The 25,152-nt window shown below is 37.8% G+C and overlaps 1 protein-coding gene across 10 annotated transcripts in view; it reads left to right on the top strand.

The window, feature by feature from the left end:
* PRKDC (protein kinase, DNA-activated, catalytic subunit) overlaps positions 1 to 25,152 on the top strand; it is a 194,384-nt gene that overhangs the window by 45,747 nt on the left and 123,485 nt on the right. For all 10 annotated transcript variants that reach the window (XM_058564533.1, XM_058564542.1, XM_058564534.1 and 7 more), the window contains 6 exons: positions 1,414 to 1,521; positions 3,707 to 3,933; positions 12,804 to 12,898; positions 14,697 to 14,796; positions 16,262 to 16,395; positions 20,085 to 20,339. In XM_058564533.1, the coding sequence (XP_058420516.1) occupies positions 1,414 to 1,521; positions 3,707 to 3,933; positions 12,804 to 12,898; positions 14,697 to 14,796; positions 16,262 to 16,395; positions 20,085 to 20,339 (919 nt within the window). The remainder of the gene's footprint in view (positions 1 to 1,413; positions 1,522 to 3,706; positions 3,934 to 12,803; positions 12,899 to 14,696; positions 14,797 to 16,261; positions 16,396 to 20,084; positions 20,340 to 25,152) is intronic.

Here is a 25,152-nt window from a genome sequence, read left to right on the forward strand (position 1 = left end):
CTCACATATATATATTTAAATGTGTATAAATAAAATATTTGGAAAGTTAACTGATTTTGATTGTTAACAGTGGTTACCTTTGGGATGTCGGATTATAGATGGATGGTTTTCTACATTTTCTGCAGTTTCTATAAGGGGTGTGTGTGTGTGTGTGTGTGTGTGTGTGTGTGTTATACACAAATAGTTAACTTATGTACTAAAAAGAAAATAGTATAATTCTTTTGGGAAAAAAAAAAGTGATGCTTTAAGACCAGTTTAAACTTCCAAACTGAAAGGTAAGAGCCTTTTATTTTTGTTAATCCTAAGAATTGCTTCAAGGGTTAGAAAGATATTCTTTTGGAGAAAAATATCTAGGTGTAAGAGGACTCTGTGTTGTTTGGTCTGAGTTTCGAGACATTTTGCATGATTTCTGAGGTGGTATATATAACAAGGTGCTTCATTCTTGAGCTCGGTATCAGTTGGGAAATAAAGCTACCCTGGATTTCTCAGTGCTCCTGTAGAAGCCCTACCTGTGTGACACAGAAATATATAAGATATAAAGGTAGGGAGTGTTTGCCTTCACTTTCACTACAAACATTTTACTCTTCATATATAATGAGAATTAGATCTCTAACCATTTTTTAGGTGATTCCTCTGATCCAAGAGGATAATAAAACTCCTCTTATCTCTCCAAGATCCTAGGTCACCTGAGACTGGGCCGCTAGGTTAAGCTCCCAGGTTCTGGGAAGATGAGCACTGTCTCCCTGGGAATTGCCTTACAGGAGGGAGGAGCCCAGGCCTGGGAGGGGATTGTAAAAGCCGGAGACCCACAGGGCTCTGTGGTCTTTGGAGAGACTTTATTTACATTCCAGAAGGTTAGAGTGAGAACTCAGGATCCTTTGCATCCCACCTCCAAGGAATAAAGATTTTTCTCCCTTTTGGCAGCCACCTCTTTCTCCTGTATGTTTTCTCCTATGATACAGGCTTCAAAGTTTGCATGCCTAGGGCGTTGATTTGGCTTTCATTTTGTCACTGCAACGGTGTGAATCAGGGTGTAGGGGACCACATGGTCATTATTTGCTTTTTAGATGAATAATGATAATGTCTCTTATCCAGAATACCTCGTGTGCATGTTCAGGATCCAATTAATAAAGGTAAATATTAAAAAACCGACAGTATCTACCCTAAATTGCCCTCCTAATTAGAGGAACAATGAGTTTTAGTATGCGTATTTTTCTTTGCTGGACTTTTAGGAAGGAGAGAAGAGTAGTTAGAAAGAACATTTTCATCACAGGATTTAACCAGAAAAAGAAACTAATAAAACCATAGTAGTAGTATCGCTTAATTTTGTCCCTGCCATTTAAATGGAACTCTTTCCAATATAAAATCACTTTAATATGAGGACAGTAAACGCTAATGGTATTTTGTCTTCAGGTGACAAGGCAACTGTATGAGCCACTAGTTATGCAACTGATTCACTGGTTCACTAACAACAAGAAATTTGAAAGTCAGGACACTGTCGCCTTACTAGAAACGATATTGGTGAGTAATGGTTGATTCTTTTCCTGTTGTTCTCATTGACTAGTTATATTTCATTTATATTTAGAACTTTAAGAAAAGTTACCTGTCAAGAATCAAAATGTAGCATCTAGCTAGATCATATTGTCTTTTTCTTTTGTTTTAGAGAATTGGTGAAATGGCATTTTAATGATCAGGATGCCGTATTTATTTACTTAAGTGATACTTTTAAAATCTCTGAGCAAATATTCACGTTTTTTTGTTTTGTTGTCTTTTTGGAGGGTGGTTATAATCTGACCCGCTTCATCTGCATTAAGGCTGTGTGTGTGTTGAGGGAGGAGGGTGAATAAGAATATCCTTGGCCTTGTATCAGGGTTGCAGTATCCTCTTTTTTTTTTTAATATCCACAGTACAGTAATTAACTTAAAAGTAAAAGGAATTTTTTGAGCTTATCCAGTTTCCTCCTGCATTCTGATTCAACAACAAAAGGACCCTAGAAATAGTAGCTCACCATTTTCATAGAACTGTCCTGAGACTGTGGAGGTAGAATCGTTAGGGTTTGATCACTGCTTCACTGAGGGCAGAATAAGTGAGGTTAGCTAAAACCTTAGTGTCTTTTGAGACTTATTTTATTATAATTTTCTGAACTTGTGCAGATAACATTACATTTGTTCCCTTTAAATGGCATCTTATTTGATTTTACCTCTTATTTCAGCCTATAATTTTGTTTTGTCATATATTGACTTTGGAATCCGAAGTCCCAGTTAAATACTTAGCAGGTTTGTCCAAACAAACGTCCTTTACTTCCATGTTTTTGCAAATATCTTTTCCAGACAGAGGAAATAAAAGCATTAGATGCTTGGTGTGTTTGTGAAGAATTTGGTCTGTTTGGAGTTTTGCTTGCATGGGAGCGTCATGCGAGGCGGGGCTGGGAAGGTGTGTGGGGGCAGGATAGCAGAATACTGCACGCAGGGTGGCTGTACGTTCTGCTTTGCCCAGGACCATCCTGGTTATGCCTGTCATGTATTAATTATGAAGAGTCCTCCGTTCACTCTCAAGAGTTACCCTCATTGGATGCCATCTGTGGCAATAGGAGTTACTGAACATTCTTAATTAGGATGGTGACGTAATTATATCTGTGGTTTAATTCCCTGCAGTGTCTACCACTGAATCCTGCCTATAGTAAATACATTTAATTAAATTTGTGGCTTATTTGCATTCAGATGGATTTATTCTAATGTTTCTATTCTGAAGTTTCTATCTTAGCTGTTTCTTTTCCCCTTTTGCTCCTTGAAGGTAGCTTAAGGAAGGGCTTCAGAAAGAAATTGGGTAAGATAATAACGTAAAATTAGCGAGTTGAGGAAAGAAAAGGTAAAAGAAGAAAGGTGAAGTTGGTATAGCACTCAAGTGATAGCGGCCGTCAGTTTCCCAGTAGGAAGTGCTGATTCCCCAATGTCAACACACGCGTTATTGACCTCTGCTCTGAGAAGCAGTAAGTACCACCTCTTCACATTTCCGTGATTTATTACCTTCTTGAATTCTAATTAGCACTATAATCAAAGATTTTGCATGTCGCAAATAACTGGGGGTATTAGGCAGAAAGAACTCCCTTATTTCAGTGTTCCGTATACTTTTTCCAGTTAAACTTTTCCTATACAGATAAAGAGGGAGTAATGCCTAGAGGGAGACAAAGGCAAAGCCCCTTAGCTGTTTCCTTCGGGTGCTTAGAGACTGTGCCTTTATGGAGACAGCTCTTACAGAAAGGTGTATGTTCAGAACCACGTCTCCATATGATTTTTCTTTATGTAGCCATACAATTTCCTTGGAACTTGCAAGAATCTTATTCTCTTTAACCTCAATAAGTAAAGCGTCTCAGATACTGGTAGGAGATAAAATCAACAACAAAAATTCTTAGGATGTAGCCATTGTGTTTCTTCAGGGAAAGGAAAGACTGCTTTGTTGTTATACAATTAAAATAGCCTCTCTTTTTTTTAATGGATTTTTTCAGTTTTTTAATTTGTTGAAAAGAAAGTGCTTTTGTTATGTCAAAAGGAAATTATTACTAGAGTCTAGATTCTAGACAATCAGATTGATTTTATTAGTGTTTCTTTTATCTTGAATAGTGCTCTAAATTAATTTTCATGGCATACTTTAGTTATGCCCAGAGACAGACCAGGGTATTCAGTTGTCATTTTCTACTTTGTTTCAGGATGGAATCGTGGACCCTGTTGACAGTACTTTGAGAGATTTTTGTGGTCGGTGTATTCAAGAATTCCTCAAATGGTCCATTAAGCAGACAACACTGCAGCAGCAGGAAAAAAGTCCAGTAAACACCAAATCGCTTTTCAAGCGACTATACAGCTTTGCACTTCATCCCAATGCCTTCAAGAGGCTGGGAGCGTCACTTGCTTTTAATAATATCTACAGGGAATTCAGGTCAGTAAGCCACATGATAGGGAAAAGTGTAAAAGATGTTCTTTAAATTTTTATTAGTGATTTTGAAAAGTGACTTGGTGTTTATGTATCCATGTGTTCATATATCAAGCATTTAGTAAGTAATTATGTGCTGGATGTTGTGCTATTTTCTCAGGATTAAAAAAATGAATTAGGGGCCGGCCCGGTGGTGCAGGCAGTTAAGTGCACGCACTCCGCTGCAGTGGCCAAGGGTTCTCCGGTTTGGATCCCGGGCATGCACTGACGCACCACTTGGTAAGCCATGCTGTAGCGGCGTCCCATGTAAAGTGGAGGAACATGGGCATAGATGTTAGCCCAGGGCTGGCCTTCCTCACAAAAAAACAAACAAACAAACAGGAATTAAAATGCAGTTTGCAAGAAATGCGAGAAGCTCAGAAACTTCTGAGAAATATATACAAACATAATACTGCAGCAGTCTTGTAAATGCAACAAAAGACATAATACAAGGTCTTTTGGAGCACAGAAGAGGAGTATCTAACCCAGTTTGAGTGGGTTAGGGAAGCCTTCCTACAGCGTTTATACTTGAGCTGAAAGTAAAAGGATGAGTGGAAATCAGCCAAAGCATTTCAGATCAAAGGAATGAGGTAGAGATAAGAAATATATTCTTCTATAAGAAATATGTATTTCTTATAAAATATATAACTATTTAAGGTGTATATATTACACGTATATAAGGAGATGAAGACATTTTATATTCGTTGACTGTGGAGTTTTAGGTTTGGAAGGGAGCATAGTGAGACTGGCCAGGAGCCTTTGTCTGTTGAGCTAAGAAACGTAGGTCACCTCTAGTGACGAGTCCCTGGAGTAGTGGGAGCAGGGAGCAGTATGGTTAGATTTCCTCCTAAAATTCACCTTCCAGTAGCTATCTGGAAAGTGGGTCTGAGGGGGTTAAGAGTGAGGGCCAGGACACCAGTGAAAGGGCTGTTTCAGAAGTGCAAGAAAGAGATAATTCATCCCTGACCTAAAGATGTAGTGGTGTGTGTTCATTTTTTTGTTCCTTTAGCATTACTTATTAAGAAGATTATGTGCCAAGCACTGCCAAATGCTAGAGATAGAAAGATATAGCCCTTCGTGAGGGTTGCATTTAAGAGAGATAGATAATCATTAATTAATCATATAGATAAATGTAAAATTTATAGCTGAAATTAGTACTTAGTGGTACATAATTACTAAGGAATCTTATAATGAGGACCTTAACCTTGTTTGGTCAGAATAGCTTCTCTTAGGAAATGGCAGTTGGGATAGAGATGAGGGGAGGAATTATAAAAATAAGAGAGGTGATAGATAGATAGATAGATGGATGATGGATGGATGGATGGGAATCTGTGTGTGTGCGTGTGCACACACGTACATGCCTATTCATATGAAAATTCACTATAGTTTGAATCCACTGTGTTATTTTTTTTAGCTTTTTAAATTATGAAACCTGGGTGTACAGAAGAGTGTTTAAGACAATATGTGTAAAATTAAAAAAAAAAGTGTCACTATTTGTAGATGACATGATGTTATGTATAGAAAACACTAAAGTCTCCACCAAAAAACTGTTAGAACTAAGCAATGAATTCAGTAAAGTTGCAGGATACAAACTTTTTTTTTTTTTTTCTGGTGGGGAAGATCAGCCGTGAGCTAACATCCATGCTAATCCTCCTCTTTTTGCTGAGGAAGACCGGGTCTAAGATAACATCTATTGCCAGTCTTCTTCCGTTTTTTTCCCTCAAAGCCCCAGTAGATAGTTGTATGTCATAGTTGCACATCCTTTTAGTTACTGTATGTGGGACACGGCCTCAGCATGGCCGGAGAAGCGGTGCGTCGGTGCACGTCCAGTATCCAAACCCAGGCCGCCAGCAGCGGAGCGCACGCACTTAACTGCTAAGCCACGCAGCTGGCCTGGATACAAACTTAATGTACAGAAATCTTTTGTATTTCTATACACTAATAACAAACTGTCTGAAAGAGAAAGTAAGAAAACAATCCCATTTACAATTGCATCAAAAAGAATAAAATATCTAGGAATAAATTTAACCAAGGAGGTGAAAGACCTGTACACTGAAAACTATAAGACATTAATGAAAGAAGTTGAAGAAGACACAAATAAATGGAAAGATATTCTCTGTTCTTGGATTGGAATAATTAACATTGTTATAATGTCCGTATTACTTAAAGCAATCTAGAGATTCAGTGCAATCCCTATCAAAATTCCAGTGGCATTTTTCACAGAAATAGAACAAAGAATCTTAAAATTTGTGTGAAACCACAAAAGACCCCAAATAGCCAAAACAATCTTGAGAAGGAAGAACAAAGATGGAGGTATCATGCATCTTGATTTCAAAGCTATAGTAATTAAAACGGTATGATACTGGCATAAAAACAGACACATGGATCAGTGGAACAGAATGGGAGAGCCCAGAAATAAAACCGCACATGTATGGTCAATTAATTTATGACAAAAGAGCCAAGAATATACAATGGGCAGAGGACAATCTCTTGAGTAAATGGTGCCGGGAAAACTGGACAGCCACATGCTAAAGAATGAAACTAGGCTACTATCTTACACCACACACAAAAATTAACGGAAAATGGATAAAGACTGGAAGGTAAGACCTGAAGCCATAAAACTCCTAGAAGAAAGCATAGGTGGTAAACTGCTCGGCATCAGTCTTGGTGATGATTTTTTGGATCTAACTCCAAAAGCAAGGGAAACAAAAGCAAAAATAAACAAGTGAGACTACATCAAACTAAAAAGCTTCTGCACAGCAAAGGAAACGATCAATGAAGTGGAAAGGCAACCTAAGGAATGGGAGAAAATATTTGCAAATCATATATCTGAGAAAGAGTTAATATCTAAAATATATCAAGAACTCATACACTCAGTAGCAAAAAAAAAAAAAAATCTCATTGATAAATGAGAAGACATTAATAACTGAATAGACGTTTTTCCAAAGAAGATATACAAATGACCAAGAGGCACATGAAAAGGTGCTCAACATCACTAATCATCAGGGAAATTCAAATCCAAACCACAATGAGATATCACGTCACACCCGTTAGAATGGCTCTTATAAAAAGGCAAAAGATAAGTCTTGTGAGGATGTGAAGAAAAGGAAACTCTTGTGCACTGTTGGTGGGATGTAAATTGGTGCAGCCACTATGGAAAACACTATAGAGGTTCCTCAAAAGATTAAAAATAGAACTACCATATGATCCAGCAGTTCCACTTCTGGATATTTATCTGAAGGAAACAAAAACACTAACTTGAAAAGATATCTACCCCTCCATGTTCATTCCAGCATTATTTACAATAGCCAAGACGTGGAAATAACCTAAATGTCCATCAATGGATGAATGAATAAAGAAGCTGTGGTGTGTAAAAATCAATATATAATGAAATATTATTCAGCCATAAAAAGAATGAAATCTTTTTATTCTTTTTTTTAGATTAACCCCTTATCAGATATATGCTTTACAAATACTTTCTCCCAGCTGGTGGGTTGTCTTTTCATTTTGGTCCTGGTTTCATGTGCCTTGCAGAAGCTCTTTAGTCTGATGAAGTCCCACTTGTTTATTTTTCCTTGATTCACTTGTCTGTGTAGACATGTAATTCGAAAAGATCCCTCTATGACCAATGTCAAGGAGTGTACGGCCTATATTTTCTTCTAGGAGTTTTATAGATTCAGGTCTTACCTTCAAGTCTTTGAGGCCTTTTGAGTTAATTTTTGTGTATGGTGAAAGCAGATGGTCTACTTTCATTCTTTTGCGTGTGGCTGTCCAGTTTTCCCAGCACCATTTATTGAAGAGACTTTCCTTTCTCCATTGTATGTTGTTAGCTTGTTTGTTGAAGATTAGCTGTCTATAGATGTGTGGTTTTATTTCTGGGCTTTCAGTTCTGTTCCATTGATCTGTGTGTCTGTTTTTGTACCAACACCATGCTGTTAGCTTTGTAGTATATTTTGAAGTCAGGGATTGTGATGCCTCCAGCTTTGTTATTTTTTCTCAGGATTGCTTTGGCTATTTGGGGTCTATTGATGCCCCATGAAATTTTAGTATTCTTGGTTCTACTTGCGTGAGGAATGTCCTGGGGATTCTGATTGGGATTGCATTGAATCTGTAGATTGCTTTAGGTAGTATGGACCCAATCCATGTGCATGGGATGTCTTTCCATTTCTTTATGTCATCATTGATTTCTTTCAATAATGTCTTAACAGTTTTCATTGTATAGGTCTTTCACCTCCTGGGTTAAATTTATTCCTAGATATTTTATTCTTTTTGTTGCAATTGTAAATGGGATTGTCTTCTTGAATTCTCTTTCTGTTAGTTCGTTATTAGAGTATAGAAATGTAGCTGATTTTTGTAAGTTGATTTTGTACCCCACAACTTTGCTGTAGTTGATTATTTCTAATCGTTTTCCGATGGATTCTTTAGGGTTTTCTGTCTATAAAATCATGTCCTCTGGAAACAGGGAGAGTTTCACTTCTTCCATGCCTATTTGGATTCCTCTTATTCCTTTTTCTTGCCTAATTGCTCTGGCCAGAACCTCTGGTACTATGTTGAATAAGAGTGGCGAGAGTGGGTACCCTTGTCTTCTTCCTGTTCTGAGAGGAATGGCTTTCTGTTTTTCCCCATCAAGTATGATGTTGGCTGTGGGTTTGTCACATATGGCCTTTATTATGTTGAGGTACTTTCCTTCTATACCCATTTTGTTGAGAGTTTTTATCATAAATGGATGTTGGATCTTGTCAAATGCCTTCTCTGCATCTATTGAGATGATCATGTGGTTTTTATTCCTCGTTTTGCTAGTGTGGTTTATCACATTGATTGATTTGGGGATGTTGAACCATCCCTGTGTCCCTGGTATAAATCCCACTTGATCCTGGTGTATGATCCTTTTGATGTACTGCTGTATTCAGTTTGCCAATATTTTGTTGAAGATTTTTGCATCTATGTTCATCAGTGATATTGGCCTGTAATTTTCCTTATTTGTATTGTCCTTGTCTGGCTTTGGTATCAGGGTGATGTTGGCCTCATAGAATCTGTTAGGAAGTGTTCCACCCCTCTATTTTTTGGAATAGTTTGAGAAGGAGAGGTATTAAATCTTCTTTGATCCATCTGGTCCTGGACTTTTATTTTTGGGGAGGTTTTTGATTACTGTTTCAATCTGTTTGCTTGTGATTGGTCTATTCAGGTTCTCTATTTCTTCTTGATTCAGTTTTGGGAGGTTGTACAAGTCTAAGAATTCATCCGTTTCTTTTAGATTGTCCAATTTGTTGACGTATGGTTTTTCATAGTATTCTCTTAGAATCCTTTGTATTTATGTGGTGTCTGTTGTGATTTCCTCTCTTGCATTTCTAATTTTATTTATTTGAGCCTTCTCTCTTTTTTTCTTAGTGAGTCTGGCTAAGGGTTTCTCAATTTTGTTTATCTTCTCAGAAAACCAGCTCTTCGTTTCATTGATCCTTTCTACTGTTTTCTTGACTTCAATTTCATTTATTTCTGCTCCTAATTTTTATTGTTTCCCTCCTTCTGCCGACTTTGGGCTTTGTTTGTTCTTCTTTTTCTCATTCTGTTAGATGTAGTTTAAGGTTGGTTATTTGGGATTCTTCTTGTTTGTTAATGTGGGCCTGTATTGCTATGAGGTTCCCTCTCGGGACTGCTTTTGCTGCACACCATATGAGTTGGTATGGTGTATTTTCATTTTCATTTTTCTCCAGATATTTTTTGATTTCTCCTTTAATTTCTTCATTGGTCCATTGGTTGTTCAGTAGCATGTTGTTTAGTCTCCAGATGCTTGTCATTTTCCCAGCTTTTTTCTTGTAGTTGATTTCTAGTTTCATAGCATTATGGTTGGAAAAGATGCTTGTTATGATTTCAGTCTTCTTAAATTTATAGGGGTTTGCCATGTTTCCCAACATGTCGTCTGTCCTTGAGAATGTTCCGTGTGTGCTTGAGTAGAATGTGTAATCTGCTGTGTTTGGATAGAGTGCTCTATATGTGTCTATTAAGTCCATCTCAAGTTTTTCATTTAAGTCCTTTTTCCTTATTGAGTTTCTGTCTGGATGATCTATCCATTGATGTAAGTGGGGTGTTAAGATCCCCTACTATTATTGTGTTGTTGTTAATATCTCCTTTTAGGTCTGTTAATAGTTGCATTATGTAATTTGGTACTACTGTGTTGGGTGCATATATATTCCTAAGTGTTATGTCTTCTTGGTGGAATGTCCCTTTTATCATTATATATTGCCCCTCTTTGCCTTTCATTTCCTGTTTTATCTTAAAATCTACTTTGTCTGATATAAGTATGGCCACCCTTGCTTTCTTTTGTTTCTTGTTAGCTTGGAGTATCGTCTTCCATCATTTCACTCTGAGCCGGTGTTTGTATTTAGAGCTGAGCTGTGTTTCCTGGAGGCAGCATATTGTTGCATCTTGTTTCTTAATGCATCCCACCACTCTCTGTCTTTTGACTGGAGAATTCAGTCCAGTTACACTTAGAGTGATTATTGGTATATGAGGGCTTAATGTTGTTGTTACTCATTTTCCAGTTCTTTTGTATTTGCTTTGTTTCTCATCCTATGTGTTTCGGACCACCAATTCTGTTTGGTAGTTCTGTATGATGGTTTTCTTAGCTTTCTCTTTATTTATCTTATGTGCCTCTGTTCTGATTATTTGTTTAGTGGTTACTGTGAGGTTTGTATAAAAAATCTCATAGCTGAGATAGCCCATTGTCTGATGACCTCTTATTTCCTTACACTAAGGCGATTCCACCCCCTTCCTCTTCCCCTTCTAAGTTATTATTGTCACAAGTTATTCCATCTTGTTTTGTGACTTTGTGTTTAAAATGATGAGGTTATATTTATTTTTGGTGTTTTCCTTCCCTTAATCTTTGATGTTATAATTAACTGTTTGCTAATCTATTCTGATAGATAGCTGCAATTTTTCTGATATTTTTCTGCCTGTTTTTCTCTTTGCTCAAAGCTTTGTATCCCCTTTCTCTTTTTTTAAGGCATGAGAGCCTTCTTGAGCATTTCTTGTAATGGGTGTCTTGTGGCAATGAACTCACTTAGCTTTTGTTTATCTGGGATAGTTATTATTTCTCCATCATATTTGATGGATATTTTAGCTGGATAGAGTATTCTTGGCTGAAAGTTTCTGTCGTTCAAAATTTTGAATACATCATTCTACTCTCTCCTAGCCTGTAGTGTTTTTACTGTGTAATCGGCTGAGAGCCTGATTTGGATTCTTTTTGACGTTATTTTTTTTGGTCTTGCTGCCCTTGGTATCTTTTCTTTGATCTTGATTTTTGCCAACTTTACTACTGTATGCCTTGGAGAGAGTCTTTTTGTGTTGATATATTTAGGAGATGTATTGCCTTCATTCGCTTGTATTTCCAGCTCCTTCTCCAGGTTTGGAAGTTCTCAGCTATTATTTCTTTGAACAAGCTCTCTGCTCCTTTTTCCCTCTCTTCTCCCTCTGGAATAACTACAATCCTTATGTTGCATTTCCTAACTAAGGTGGCTATTTCTCGGGAAATTTCTTCATTTCTTTTTCTTAGTTCTCTCTCCTCCTCCACCTGGAGCATTTCTGCATTCCTATCCTCAATAATGCTAATTCTTTCCTCCTTTCTGTCAGCTCTGTTCTGTAAATATTCCATATTTTTTTTCATCTCCTCCATTGTGTTTTTCATCTCCAACATTTCTGATTGGTTTTTCTTTATAGTTTCAATCTCTTTTGTGAAGAAATTCCTGATTTCATTGAATTGTCTGTCTGTGTTTTCTTGTAATTCATGAGCTTTTTTATGATAGCTATATTGAATTCTCTGTCATTTAGGTTATAAATTTCTGTGCCTTCAGGATTGATTTCTGGGTGCTTGTCATTTTCCTTCTATTCTGGAGATTTAATATATTTTTGCATACTGCTGGAGGGCATGGGCTCCTTTTTCCTCATTCTGAAACTATCTAGTCGCCGCTTCCACTTGCCACCACTAGGTGGTGGTCAAGAGCTGTGTATTCTTAGCCTGCCGCAATCTTCAGGTGCTCTGGCCAGTGGTGCTGGGGCGCTAGGCTAGGGGGAAGGGCTCTTTCTTTCACCTGCCCGATCCCAGAGGCTTTTCACTCTTCCCTCACTTTCTGCTCTCCTGGGGTGCTAGCTTGATGAAGACACCCCTGCAATAGTTTAGTCCCCTTTGTATGGGAATTTCCCACAGGCTGAGAGAACTTGCAGAGCAACAGTTTTCCTGAAGGGTCGCCACTCCCCCGCTTCTCTCTCACTGCTGCGTGGTCCTGAGGTTGCTGTCGTTCGTGAAGGTGGGCAGTTCTCCTTACCTCCTTCCACTTCCTCGGGGGGTCCAGCACCTCCACCATCAAATGTATGGCTGTGTGGGTCTCTGAGACGTCTTTTGTGCTGTGTGAATATCCTCTTTTGGTATATGAATGTCCTTTTTGTTGTATCTTGGTGTGGGAGAGTCTGAGGGGGACAATCACTCTGCTATGATGCTGACGTCACTCTAGTATGTTTAATTTTAGTGAGGTGTGTGGAAGTGTGGTGAGAACAATGGTTCTGTGGTTGTGTGCTATGAACAATTCCCTAGGTCGAAGAGGAGCAGTACTTGTTTACAGAGAAAAAGCCCATGTTACCTCTTCCAGTTTATGTGGTCTCTGGTCTATTCTTGAGGAAGTTTTCTTCTTTGAAAAGTGTTTTACGTTGTTTTATGTTTTAAAGCATTTGAGCCATTTAAAAACAAATTTAATTAATGTATATTTTGTTTAATAATATTACTTTTTTTATCATCATTTCTGCTTCATTATTTTCTTAGGTGAGGCTCAATATTTTTTATTTTACAGGGAAGAAGAGTCTCTGGTAGAACAGTTTGTGTTTGAAGCCTTGGTAACATATATTGAAAGTCTGGCCTTAGCACATGCAGATGAGAAATCCGTAGGTGGGTCTTCTGTGAGCTTTCTGTTTGCATGCCAGCTTGTTTGTCTTACCAGTCTTTAAGAGCGTTTCCACTGGGGTTAAGCCTCAGATGATTCTCTCAGAAGGTGGTTTCTGCTCTTATGTCTCGCATTTAGGGTGATAAATGTGAAGGGGAGATATCCCCTTCCGTTGCCACAAAGCTAGTTTGTAAAAGAGTCTTCCATGCCTTCCTCCTCAAAGCCTCACCATGTCGCCCTGGGCTCAGGCAGCCACTTAACCTGACCCCTGGTTGGTTGGAGATCCTTCTCAGGGCAGGTGGGACAGTTTTATAGGGAAGCTCCAATGAAGCCAGCCAGTTAGTATTGTGACAGAAAATGTGAAAATGTACAGATCACACAATGTAAAGAAAGCTGGACATAATAACCACTGACATGTGGTCAATGTTTCTGAACTCACTAATGGCAATTTAGAAAGTAGAAAATAGGTCTCATTAGGGGCCGGCCCAGTGGCGCAAGCGGTTAAGTGCGCACTTTCCGCTGCGGCGGCCCGGGGTTTGCTGGTTCGGATCCCGGGCGCACACTGACGCACTGCTTGGCAAGCCATGCTGTGGTGGCATCCCATATAAAGTGGAGGAAGATGGGCATGGATGTTAGCCCAGGGCCAGTCTTCCTTGGCAAAAAAAGAGGAGGATTGGCAGATGTTAGCACAGGGCTCGTCTCCTCACAAAAAAAAAAAGAAAAGAAAATAGGTCTCATTACAAGATTGTGATAAAGCTATTATTAATTAGGAATTAATAAAAAGATATTAAGTTGGAAATGGTCTAAAGCAGCTAAGAGAGTAATAAATAATATTCTTTGAAATTAAATTCTGTCCAGAAGCTATTAGGAACATGATGGAGTTTTTGAGCTGGAAGACTTCTTAGCGATCTCGTTGTTCAGTCTCCATACTAGTCAGGGCACGGGGGGCCCAGAGAATGTAAGCGAGTGATCTAGGTCACACAGCTTTGTGGTGGCAGAACTTCTCTTTCACTTATCCAGATTTTGGTTTCTGTTTCTTTTTTTAAAAGATGGGTTGAGCTCTATTCTCCTTTGTGTTGATAGTCCACTATGAGCAGAAATGCTTAAAATTTAGTCCTTGCCATCAAATAGCTTAAAATTGCTTTATTTATCTCGAGTGAAACTTTATTCTCTTAAAAATCACTACCATATTTAAAAATCATAGAAAGAAAACTTTTTGTTGGTAACAGCGGTCAAAATAAGTTGTGTCAGGCTCCTTTCATAAATAACCCTAAATGTCTGTGGATGGTTTTACTATTTTGTTTCTGTTCTCTCTCTTTAGTGGCTGTATTATTCAGCTATGGTATAGTTTAGCCTACATAAGAAGAAGAGGAGGTCAAGGAACTTAGACTCCTTGAATAAAAGCCTTAAATTGAGATTCACAGGCTCTGGCCTAGTATGTGGGTTTCGTAATAGCTGCAGAGTTTCTTCCATCTCACATCCATTACATGAGGCTGTTCTTTGGCTGGCTGAGGGGGCTGGTGGAGCAGTCGCATGAGGTGTGGTATTGGTATGTGTGTGTGTGTGTGTGCACACGCACAGGCACCATACTGTCCTGCAGTCTTAAATATGGGTTTGGTTTTGGTTTTGGACATGCAATGTAAATCATTTATTTAGATTTTCTGAGGGATGAAAAGATAGTAACTCTATTGTAAAATTACCTTTTTAATTAAAAAACCAGGCCAATAAACCTGTAATACTAACTTATTAATAATAATCAGCTATATGTCTTCTTTGGAAATATATTTTTGTACTTGAGAACAGGTACAATTGAACAATGTTGTGATGCCATTGATCACCTCAGGCGTATCATTGAGAAGAAGCACGTTTCTTTAAACAAATCAAAAAAACGACGTTTGCCACGGTAGGTGATATTGCTTCATTTTCCTTTTTTCTTTTTCCTAACATAAAACTAATTCTGAATTAATAAAGGAGAATTTGGGAGGAATCTGTGGAAGTATAAAGAATTAATTTTCTAAACAAGGAATATGTGCAAGTGTGAAGAGTCAATTTTTTAAAGACGTTAAAAAGCTTTATATTTACAATGCTTGGTTTAAGGTATAAGTTTGATCTTGGTTGGGATAGTGGATAAAATTTGAAAATTAGTTTTGTAACTGAGACATTTATTTTACTGCACCAATTTTGGATACAAATTTGATATGGAATTATTTGACTAAGACATATATGAACTATTATGGAGTGAATTTGAAATATAAGAACTGAAATATTGAAATAGTAGAATTTTGATAGACATGAAATTATAGAGTTATGAAATGAAGCTGCTCAAAACCAAGGCTGGGTTACTGACCAGTGGTTTCTCCTCTTTGCTCTCATCTGCATCCCTGCAAGGTCTTGTTCTCAGACAGGGTGGGGTGTGCCACGCATCAGCCCCTCCGGATCTCTGCAGGGTGTCTGGGCGACTCTAGTGTCTGCTGGTGGCCACTGCTCTGCAGAAGCATTGGCCCATTTAAACTGGACATTAATATTTTCTCTGTTGTTTTAAAATTGATTCTTTTAAATTCTACCATTAACGTATGACATCTCTTCAGATCATTGGTTGTTTTTTTTTTTTTTTTTTTTTTGGTGAGGAAGAGTAGTCCTGAGCTAACATCTGTTGCCAATCCTCCTCTTTTTCCTGAGGAAGATTGGCCCTGGCCTAACACCTGTGCCCATCTCTCTCTACTTTATATGTGGGACGCCTGCTACAACATGGCTTGATAAACAGTACGTAGGTCCGTGCCCGGGATCTGAACCTACGAACCCTGGGCTGCTGAAGCAGAATGTGCGAACTTAACTGCTATGGCACCGGGCCGCCCAAGATCATTGGTTCTCAAACTTGAGCATACATCACAATTACATAGAGGTCTAGTAAAAACACAGGTTGCTGGGTCCTGCCCTCAGAATCTGTTTTGGTAGGTCTGGAGTAGGGCCGAGAATTTGCATTTCTGCCTGATTTACAGATAATATTGATGCAGCCAGTCCATGGACCACAATTTGAGAAACATTACTTTAGATCTTAAACCCCTTTTTGTTTTAAGGTACGTTGAAAAGGAAACATGAAAATACTTGATGCTGTTCTTTTAAGAAATGCTTTTTAATTTTCCCTTAATTAAAAAAAATGAAGTTAAGCAGCATTTGGGACTTATTTAACCTGTGACATTTTTATTGTATTCTAATGACAATACATTAAAAATAAATTGAATGACTTTTAGTGAGGTCTCTACTTGTATCACTGTGGCAAAATTGAGTGCATGATTTCTAGACTCTTGGGTCAGCTAAATGCTAAATGCTGGGGTGTATATTAAATATGGTGTGTTTTCTCCATTTAGAGGCTTTCCACCTGCGACATCTCTGTGTTTATTGGATGTGGTCCAGTGGCTTTTAACCACTTGTGGGAGGCCCCAGACAGAATGTCGACACAAATCCATAGAACTCTTTTATAAATTTGTTCCTTTATTGCCAGGTATGTTCTATAAATGATGGGTTTTGCTTTTACCAGACGTTTAGAGATGCGCACTTATTGAAAACGTGATCTTTCCGTTGTTTAGATGAAAGTAACAAATAATACGTTTCTAATAAGTACAAAAAATAAGTATGTTCAATAATGATTACAGATCATTTGTATGACAAGCGATAAATTATGGCTGTACACTTCTCAAAGCTTAGTAGAAGGAAAGGAAAACATGCTATTTTGATGTTAGTCAAATGATACAGAGGAAGTAAATTTAGAATTTCCCAGTATCTTTTTTTATTCCACTGCATTTTTGCTTTTCTATCCCATTTAAAAGAAATAAAGAAGAGTTGGGTGGCCATTGCAATTGTTAACATGATATTCAATTAAGGTTTAGAAATCTTATTAATAGTTAAATAATGCAGTTGTTTTAATTCAACATGTAATTAAAAAGAAATCGTTAGACTCCTAAGTCTGAATGATCTCAGATCATTGTGATATTAAAGGAAAGCAATGAAAGTATGCTTTTCAATAATTACTACACTTTAACCATTAAGTGGTACTTATAGACTTGCTTCTCAGGAATAAATATATTGTTCTGTTTTCTCCAGTAAGTCCAAACCTGGGTTTAGTAGCTTAGGTATGGGGAAATTGTGCCTCAGGACAGACCCAGGCCCTGGCTCTGCACCTCAAGTGCACTGTGCACTGGTCCAGAACCAAGACATGCTGTGGCCTGCGCATCTGGGTGAGAAAGGTGACAGTGTACTAAAACTGTGCGAGAGAGCCACTTCTCTTTAGAACAGGGGATGGAGTACTACGTTTGGGCTTTTTCTTCATGGAAGAAGTGAAAATTACTTCATGTAGTTCTAAATCTTAGGAGGCTTCTGCATTTTGTTATACCATGGAATATATTATAATGTTATATACTATATATCATAATTGTATTCATAGTATATATTATATATACTATATAAATCTGCATTTATATATACTATATATAGTATATATACATTATATATGTGTGTGTATACATCATATACACTATATAAATTTACATGTACATTTATATAGTATATAATTATCTACTATAATTTTCTGTATATAGTAGAAATCTATATTTGTATTTTTAATTTAAAGAATTGTTTAAGAAACCTTGTTAGTACTTACTGCTTTTAGTTAAAGAAGTTTGTTTTATATGTTAAGTCATTCTCACAACAATCTGGTAAAGTCAGTGAAGAGTAGATGGGCTGAGGGGTGGTGCATGTTTTCCTTACTTATATAGGAGACTGAGGCCCAGACATTACATAGGTGGAACTACTTGTTGGCATACCGTACCTCACACTTGGGTTTCTGGCTCTCCTACTTTAATTGTTAGTGTCATCAAGTCAATTTGAACTCCTAGTGAGCTTGTGTATAGCAGAGTGGAACCCTGCCTGGTTTTTTTGCACCATGCTCTCACCTTCCGGCGCTCTATCAGACAATGCCCGCTACTGTTCACAGGGTTTTCATGGCCAATTTTTTTGACAGTGGATGGCCAGGTCCTTCTTCCTAGTCTATCTTAGTCTGGAAGCTCTGCTGAAACGTGCCCACCATTGGTGACCCTGCTGGTATTTGAAATCCCGGTGGCATGGCTTTCAGCATCACAACGACATGTAGCTGTCACAGTATGACAACTGACAGACGGGTGGTGTGGTTCCCTGACCAGGAAACAAGCCCAGGCTGCAGCGATAGGAGTGTTGAAGCTCAACTGCTAGACCACCAGGGCTGGCTTTGGCTTTCCTGTAGCTTACACAAAGATTTCCAGTGATGTCAACTTGACTGATCCCAGACATTTCTATTGCTCTTCTTCTTGATTGCCTATAATAAGAACCTTGTATATTTTCAATGAAATAAATAGAGCTCTAGCTCAAAATTGTTTCTGTTAAACAAAGGATGCCAAGTAGTAGGTGAACCTTGCCCTGCTACCAACATATAATTTGTGTACAATTGATGAGTATTCCTTGACTTAGCTCTTCTGTGACCTCCAGTGGTGTGTCTGCTTATCTCTTCTGTATCTTTTCGCCCAGTGGTTTTTAAGGGACAGTGTTAAGCATGTCTTTAGATCCTGAAGGAGTGCAATATGCAGTGGTGGTGCCGAGCACCAACATCCGGATCAATGGGACATAATGACAGGTGCAGGAATGTCCCTATGATGTGTCAGGGGCTTCTGAGTGCTGACACTCAGTGAATGGGAACATGTTGGATGGAAAGCCAGAGTGATAGAGCACCACAGTCATGAGGAGGAGAGTAAGAGAGAAATAATGTGCTTTCCTGCTGTCTCAGGCCTGTCTCTCTTTTTACTCTTCTTCCCTTGTCTTGTTCTTTCTCTAGATTTGGCTTCTGTGTGCTTTCTTTCTATACTTTCTCTTCTGTCACTCTTAGCTGGCACTTGATGCAGAATTTAAATATCTTATTATTTTTCAGTCATTATTACAGTTTTATTTTCTTTGTCTATTCTTTTTTTTTTTTTTTTTTGTGAGGAGATCAGCCCTGAGCTAACATCCGCCAATCCTCCTCTTTTTTTGCTGAGGAAGACGGCTCTGGGCTAACATCTGTGCCTATCTTCCTCCACTTTATATGGGACGCCGCCACAGCATGGCTTACCAAGCAGTGCGTCTGTGCGCGCCCGGGATCCGAACCAGCGAAACCCGGGCCGCCGCAGCGGAGCGCGCGCACTTAACCGCTTGCGCCACCGGGCCGGCCCCTCTTTGTCTATTCTTAATGAAAATAGTGAAGTTTAATATTTCTTTCTAAAACAAACCCTGAAAACATACTAATCTTTTACTTATATAGCTTGTGTTAGGTATTTTTTGACACAATATCTTCTTCTTAATATATTACAAATTGCTGTTTTAGATTCTTCTCTAACTTCATTACAGTCAGAATGACTTGACCTTTTCAGAGCCACTGATTTTACAGCATACAAAATATGATTTAATATTTTTTTCTTTAATTTAGAAAATGATTAATGTCCAGAAGAAAAATATCTTTTAAAAAGCAGCTCATTTGACTCTCATTTAATAAACACTGCACTTGCTGTAGTAGATGCTAGTCTAGGCACTTTTTCAAATATTAACTTTAATTCATTTCATCTTTGTAACAACCTCAGAGGTGGAGACTGTTGTGATTCTCATTTACAGAAGAGGAAACTGACACAGAAAGGCCAAGTCCCCGTAGCAGGGAGCTGGAGAGTCACAGTGCTCTGTTTGTGTTCATTCCTTAAAAAACGGAATAGTAATTTTCAAGAAAAAAGGCAAAGGAAAGAGTATGAAGTTTATAGTTACTCAAATGATGTCCAACTATTTTTATGTTTAAAGAAACTGAAGAGAATGGCTTTCGGTGGAAATACCTTCTTGGCAGTAATTATAGTGAAACAAGTTGTGAGTGCTATAGTTAAAACAAAGATTATCCTGTATCATTTTGAAATTTTACTGCTCTGACAGGTGGTGTATGTGGGACTTCTACGGAGAACTATATTTGAAATAATGTGATATTGCCAGTCTTGTTCTGATGTGATTACTTTTTTTTAACATATTGGACTTTTAATTTTTGTTTTTTATTATTGGGGGATGCTATTTTTAATCAGTCAATGATTAGGTTAAATAATTTTAATTATGTGAAAGTTATTTATATGTGTGTTTTAATCTTGTTTCTTTTTGAAGGCAACAAATCCCCCTTTTTATGGCTGAAAGATATTATCAAGAAAGAAGATATTTCCTTTCTCATAAACACGTTTGAGGGGGGAGGAAGAGGTTGTGGTCTGCCGTCAGGCATCCTTGCTCAGCCAACACTCTTCCATTTGCAAGGGCCGTTCAGTCTCAGAGCTGCCCTGCAGTGGATGGACATGCTTCTGGCGGCGCTGGAGTGCTACAACACGTTCATCGAGGAGAAAACCGTGGAAGCCCCCGAGCTCCTGGGTAGGCAGAGCTTACTCCCTCAGTTACTGTTGTCCAGGTCTGCCTGGAGTCGTTCTGGGGAAAAGATCAGTGATGCTCCTGATTACACAGTTCACTGCTGTCTAAAAATAACCACAACAGCAGTGGTAACAGACCACTTGATTTAGTACTACTGCGTGGAGGGCATCACCGAACTTTTATTCAGTCTCTCAGTGAGGGTGGGAGAAGGATTTGATGATGCAGCTGAGGCTACCTGTTCAAAGCCTATACTTCTTTTCTGCCGTATTCACAGGTTCTTGATGACGTTTTTGTAAAATAGCCTTTTCAGGTTTTTGTTTGCATGAGTACATTAAAAGAGTTCTTCCTGACATGAGGCTCCATAATCTTATTCCATGTTTCTCTGTAGCACATCTTTATCTTTCTTACATTTTCTTACTTTTCTACCCTTACATTTTTTTAAGGGAAAATTCCTTAAGAGTTTTTATATATGGTGATAACAGTGTTGTAAGCAGAGGACAGAATGCAAGGTGGAATGTTTTTTGTGCTCCTCAGCCCATGCTGGGAAGAAGGCAAGGGCTCTGTCCTTCTAGTGACCTAAATGGGACCTGTGAAGGCAGGACATGGCTCTTGAGAGGTAGATCTCTCAGAGGATAGAGCGTCTGGAGCTGAATGTCAGTTGACAGATATGTTCTCCACTTCGGGGTTGTCTGAGCAGGCATATTTTTAATCTTCTGAAGGTTCACCTAAAACCTCTCTTTCATGGGCTGCAAGCACAGACTTGCCACTCAGAACATGTTCTGTTATGTAAATGCTTTTTTTAACTGAGGTCATAATAGTTTATAACATTGTGAAATTTCAGTTGTATGTTACTATTTGTCAGTCACCATATAAATGTGCACCTTCACCCCTTATGGCCACCCCCACCCCGCTTCCCCCTAGTAACCACTAATCTGTTCTCTTTGTCCACGTGTTAGTTTATCTTCCACATATGCATGAAATCATACAGTGTTTGTCTTTCTCTGTCTGGCTTATTTTGCTTAACATAATACCCTCAAGATCCATCCATGTTGTTGCAAATGGGATGATTTTGTCTTTTTTTATGGCTGGGTAGTATTCCATTGTATATTTATACACCACATCTTCTTTATCCGATCATCAGTTATGGGCACTTGGGTTGCTTCCACTTCTTGGCTATTGTGAATAATGCTGCAGTGAACATAGGGGTGCATAAGTCTCCTTGAATTGTTGATTTCAAGTTCTTTGCATAAGTAACCAGTAGTGGGATAGCTGGGTCGTATGGTGTATCTATTTTTAATTTTTTGAGAAATCTCCATACTGCCTATATTTTCTTCTAGGAGTTTTATGGTTTCAGGTCTTACCTTCAAATCTTTGACCCTTTTTGAGTTAATTTTTGTGTATGGTGAAAGATAATGGTCTACTTTCATTCTTTTGCATGTGGCTATCCCGTTTTCCCAGCACCATTTATTGAAGAGACTTTCCTTTCTCCATTGTGAGTCCTTAGCTCCTTTGTCGAAGATTAGCTGTCTGTAGATGTGGGGTTTTATTTCTCGGCTTTCAATTCTGGTTCATTGATCTGTGTGTCTGTTTTTGTACCAACACCATGCTGTTTTAATTATTATAGCTTTGTAGTATATTTTGAAGTCAGAGATTGTGATTTCTCCAGCTTTGTTCTTTTTTCTCAGGATTGCTTTGGCTATTCAGGGTCTTTTGTTGCCCCATATGAATTTTAATATTCTTTGTTCTACTTCTGTGAAGAATGTCCTGGGGATTCTGATTGGGATTGCATTGAATCTGTAGATTGCTTTAGGTAGTATGGACATTTTAACTATGTTTATTCTTCTGATCCATGTGCGTGGGATGTCTTTCCATTTCTTTATGTCATAATCGATTTCTTTCAATAATGTCTTATAGTTTTCATTGTATAGGTCTTTCACCTCCTTGGTTAAATTGATTCCTAGATGTTTTATTCTTTTTGTTGCAATTGTAAATGGGATTGTCTTCTTGAGTTCTCTTTCTGTTAGTTCCTTATTAGAGTATAGAAATACAGCTGATTTTTGCAAGTTGATTTTGTACCCTGCAACTTTCCTGTAGTTGTTGATTATTTCTAATAGTTTTCCAATGGATTCTTTAGGATTTTCCATATATAAAATAGTGTCATCTGCAAACAGCTACAGTTTCACTTCTTCATTGCCTATTTAGATTCTCTTTATTTCTTTTTCTTGCCTAATGGCTCGGGCCAAAACCTCTGGTACCGTGTTGAATTAGAGTGGCAAGACTGGGCACCCTTATCTTGTTCCTGGTCTCAGAGGAATGTCTTTCAGTTTTTCTCCATTGAGTATGATGTTGGCTGTGGGTTTGTCGTATATGGCCTTTATTTTGTTGAGGTACTTTCCTTCTATACCCATGTTGTTGAGAGTTTTTATCATAAATGAAAGTGGGATCTTGTCAAATGCCTCTCAGCATCTATTGAGATGATCATGTGGTTTTTATTCCTCATTTTGTTAATCTGGTGTATCATATTGATTGATTTGTGGATGTTGAACCATCCCTGAGTTCCTTGTATAAATCCCAATAGATCATGGTGTATGATCTTTTTAATGTATTGCTGTTTTCGGTTTGCCAGTATTTTGTTGAGGATTTTTACATCTATGTTCATCAGCGATATTGGCCTATAATTTTCCTTCTTTGTGTTGCCCTCGTCTGGCCTTGGGATCAGGATGATGTTGACCTCATAAAATGTGTTAGGAAGTTTTCTGTCTTCTTCAACTTTTGAAATTGTTTGAGAGGGATAGATATTAAATCTGCTTTGAATGTTTGGTAAAATTCTCCAGAGAAGCCATCTGGTCCTGGACTTTATTTTTTGGGAGGTTTTTGATTACTGTTTCAATCTCTTTACTTGTGTTGGTCTGTTCACATTCTCTGTTTCTTCTTAATTAAGTTTCGGAAGTTGTATAAATCTAATACTTTATCCATTTCTTCTGTGTTATCCAATTTGTTGTCATGTACTTTTTCATAGTATTTTCTTATAATCCTTTATATTATAAATCCTTTGTATTTCTTTCACTTCTAATTATATTTATTTGAACCTTCTCTCTTTTTTTCTTAGTGAGTCTGGCTAAGGGTTTCTCAATTTTGTTTATCTTCTCAAAGAACCAGCTCTTCGTTTCATTGATCCTTTCCACTTTTTTTTGGCTTCGATTTCATTTATTTCTGCTCTAATTTTTATTATTTCCCTCCTTCTGCTGACTTTGGGCTTTGTTTGTTCTTCTTTTTCTCATTCTGTTAGATGTAGTTTAAGGTTGGTTATTTGGGATTCTTCTTGTTTGTTAAGGTGGGCCTATATTTCTATGAATTTTCCTCTGAGGACCGCTTTTGCTGTATCGCATATGAGTTGGTATGGTGTATTTTCATTTTCATTTTTCTCCAGATATTTTTTGATTTCTCCTTTAATTTCTTCATTGGTCCATTGGTTGTTCAGTAGCATGTTGTTTGGTCTCCAGACCTTTGTCACTTCTGCAGCTTTTTTCTTATAGTTGATTTCTAGTTTCATAGCATTATGGTCGGAAATGATGCTTGATATGATTTCAGTCTTCTTAAATTTATTGAGGTTTGCCTTGTTTCCCAACATATGGTCTATTCTTGACAATATTCCATGTGCGCTTGAGAAGAATGTGTATTGTGCTGTTTTTGGATGGAGTATTCTATATATATCTGTTAAGTCCATATGGTCTAGTTTTTTGTTTAATTCCACTATTTCTTTATTGAGTTTCTGTCTGGAAGATCTATCCATTGATGTAAGTGAGGTGTTAAGGTCCCCTACTATTATTGTGTTGTTGTTAATATCTCTTTTTAGATTTGTTAATAATTGCTTTATGTATTTTGGAACTCCTGTGTAGGGTGCGTGTATATTTATAAGTGATATGTCTTCTTGGTGGAGTGTCCCTTTTATCATTATATATTGCCCCTCTTTTTCTCTCATTACCTGTTTTATCCTGAGGTCTGCTTTGTATGATATAAGTATGGCAATGCCTGCTTTCTTTTGTTTGCTGTTAGCTTGGAGTATCGTCTTCCATCCCTTCACTTTGAGCCTGTGTTTGTCTTCAGAGCTGAGATGTTTTTCCTGAAGGTAGCGTATTGTTGGATCTTGTTTTTGAATCCATCCCGCTACTCTTTGTCTTTTGTTTGTGGAATTCAATCCATTTACATTTAGAGTGTTTATTGATATATGAGGGCTATTAATGCTGCCATTTTATCAGTCATTTTCTGGTTGTTCTGTATTTTCCTTTGTTCTTGTCCTGTGTATTTGGGACTACTGGTTCAGTTTGGTAGTTCTCTCTGATAGTTTTCTCAATTTTCTCTGTTTATCATATGTCTCTCTCTTCTGATTATTTGTTTAGTGGTTACCATGAGGTTTGTATAATAAATCTCATAGATGAGATAGCCCATTTTCTGATAGCCTCTTATTTCCTTAGTCTAAGCCCATTCCATCTCTTTCCTCTTCCCCTTCTAAGGTATTGTGTCACAATTTATTCTGTCTTTTCTTGTGAGTTTGTGGTTAAAATGACAAGACTATAATGATTTTTGGTATTTTCCTTCCCTTTATCTTAGAGTTATAATTGTTTGCTAACCTGTTGTGATAGAGAGCTGCTGCAGTTTCCTAATTTTGTGTGCCTATTTATCTTGTTGCTTAAGGCTTTGTAAACCCTTCCTTTTTTTTGTTTTTTCAGGTATGAGGGCCTTCTTGAGCATTTCTTATAGTGGGGGTCTTGTGACAATGAACACCCGTAGCTTTTATCTGGGAAAGTTTTTATTT

This window comes from Diceros bicornis, chromosome 21 (assembly GCF_020826845.1).
Source record: "Diceros bicornis minor isolate mBicDic1 chromosome 21, mDicBic1.mat.cur, whole genome shotgun sequence".
Lineage (NCBI taxonomy): Eukaryota > Metazoa > Chordata > Mammalia > Perissodactyla > Rhinocerotidae > Diceros > Diceros bicornis.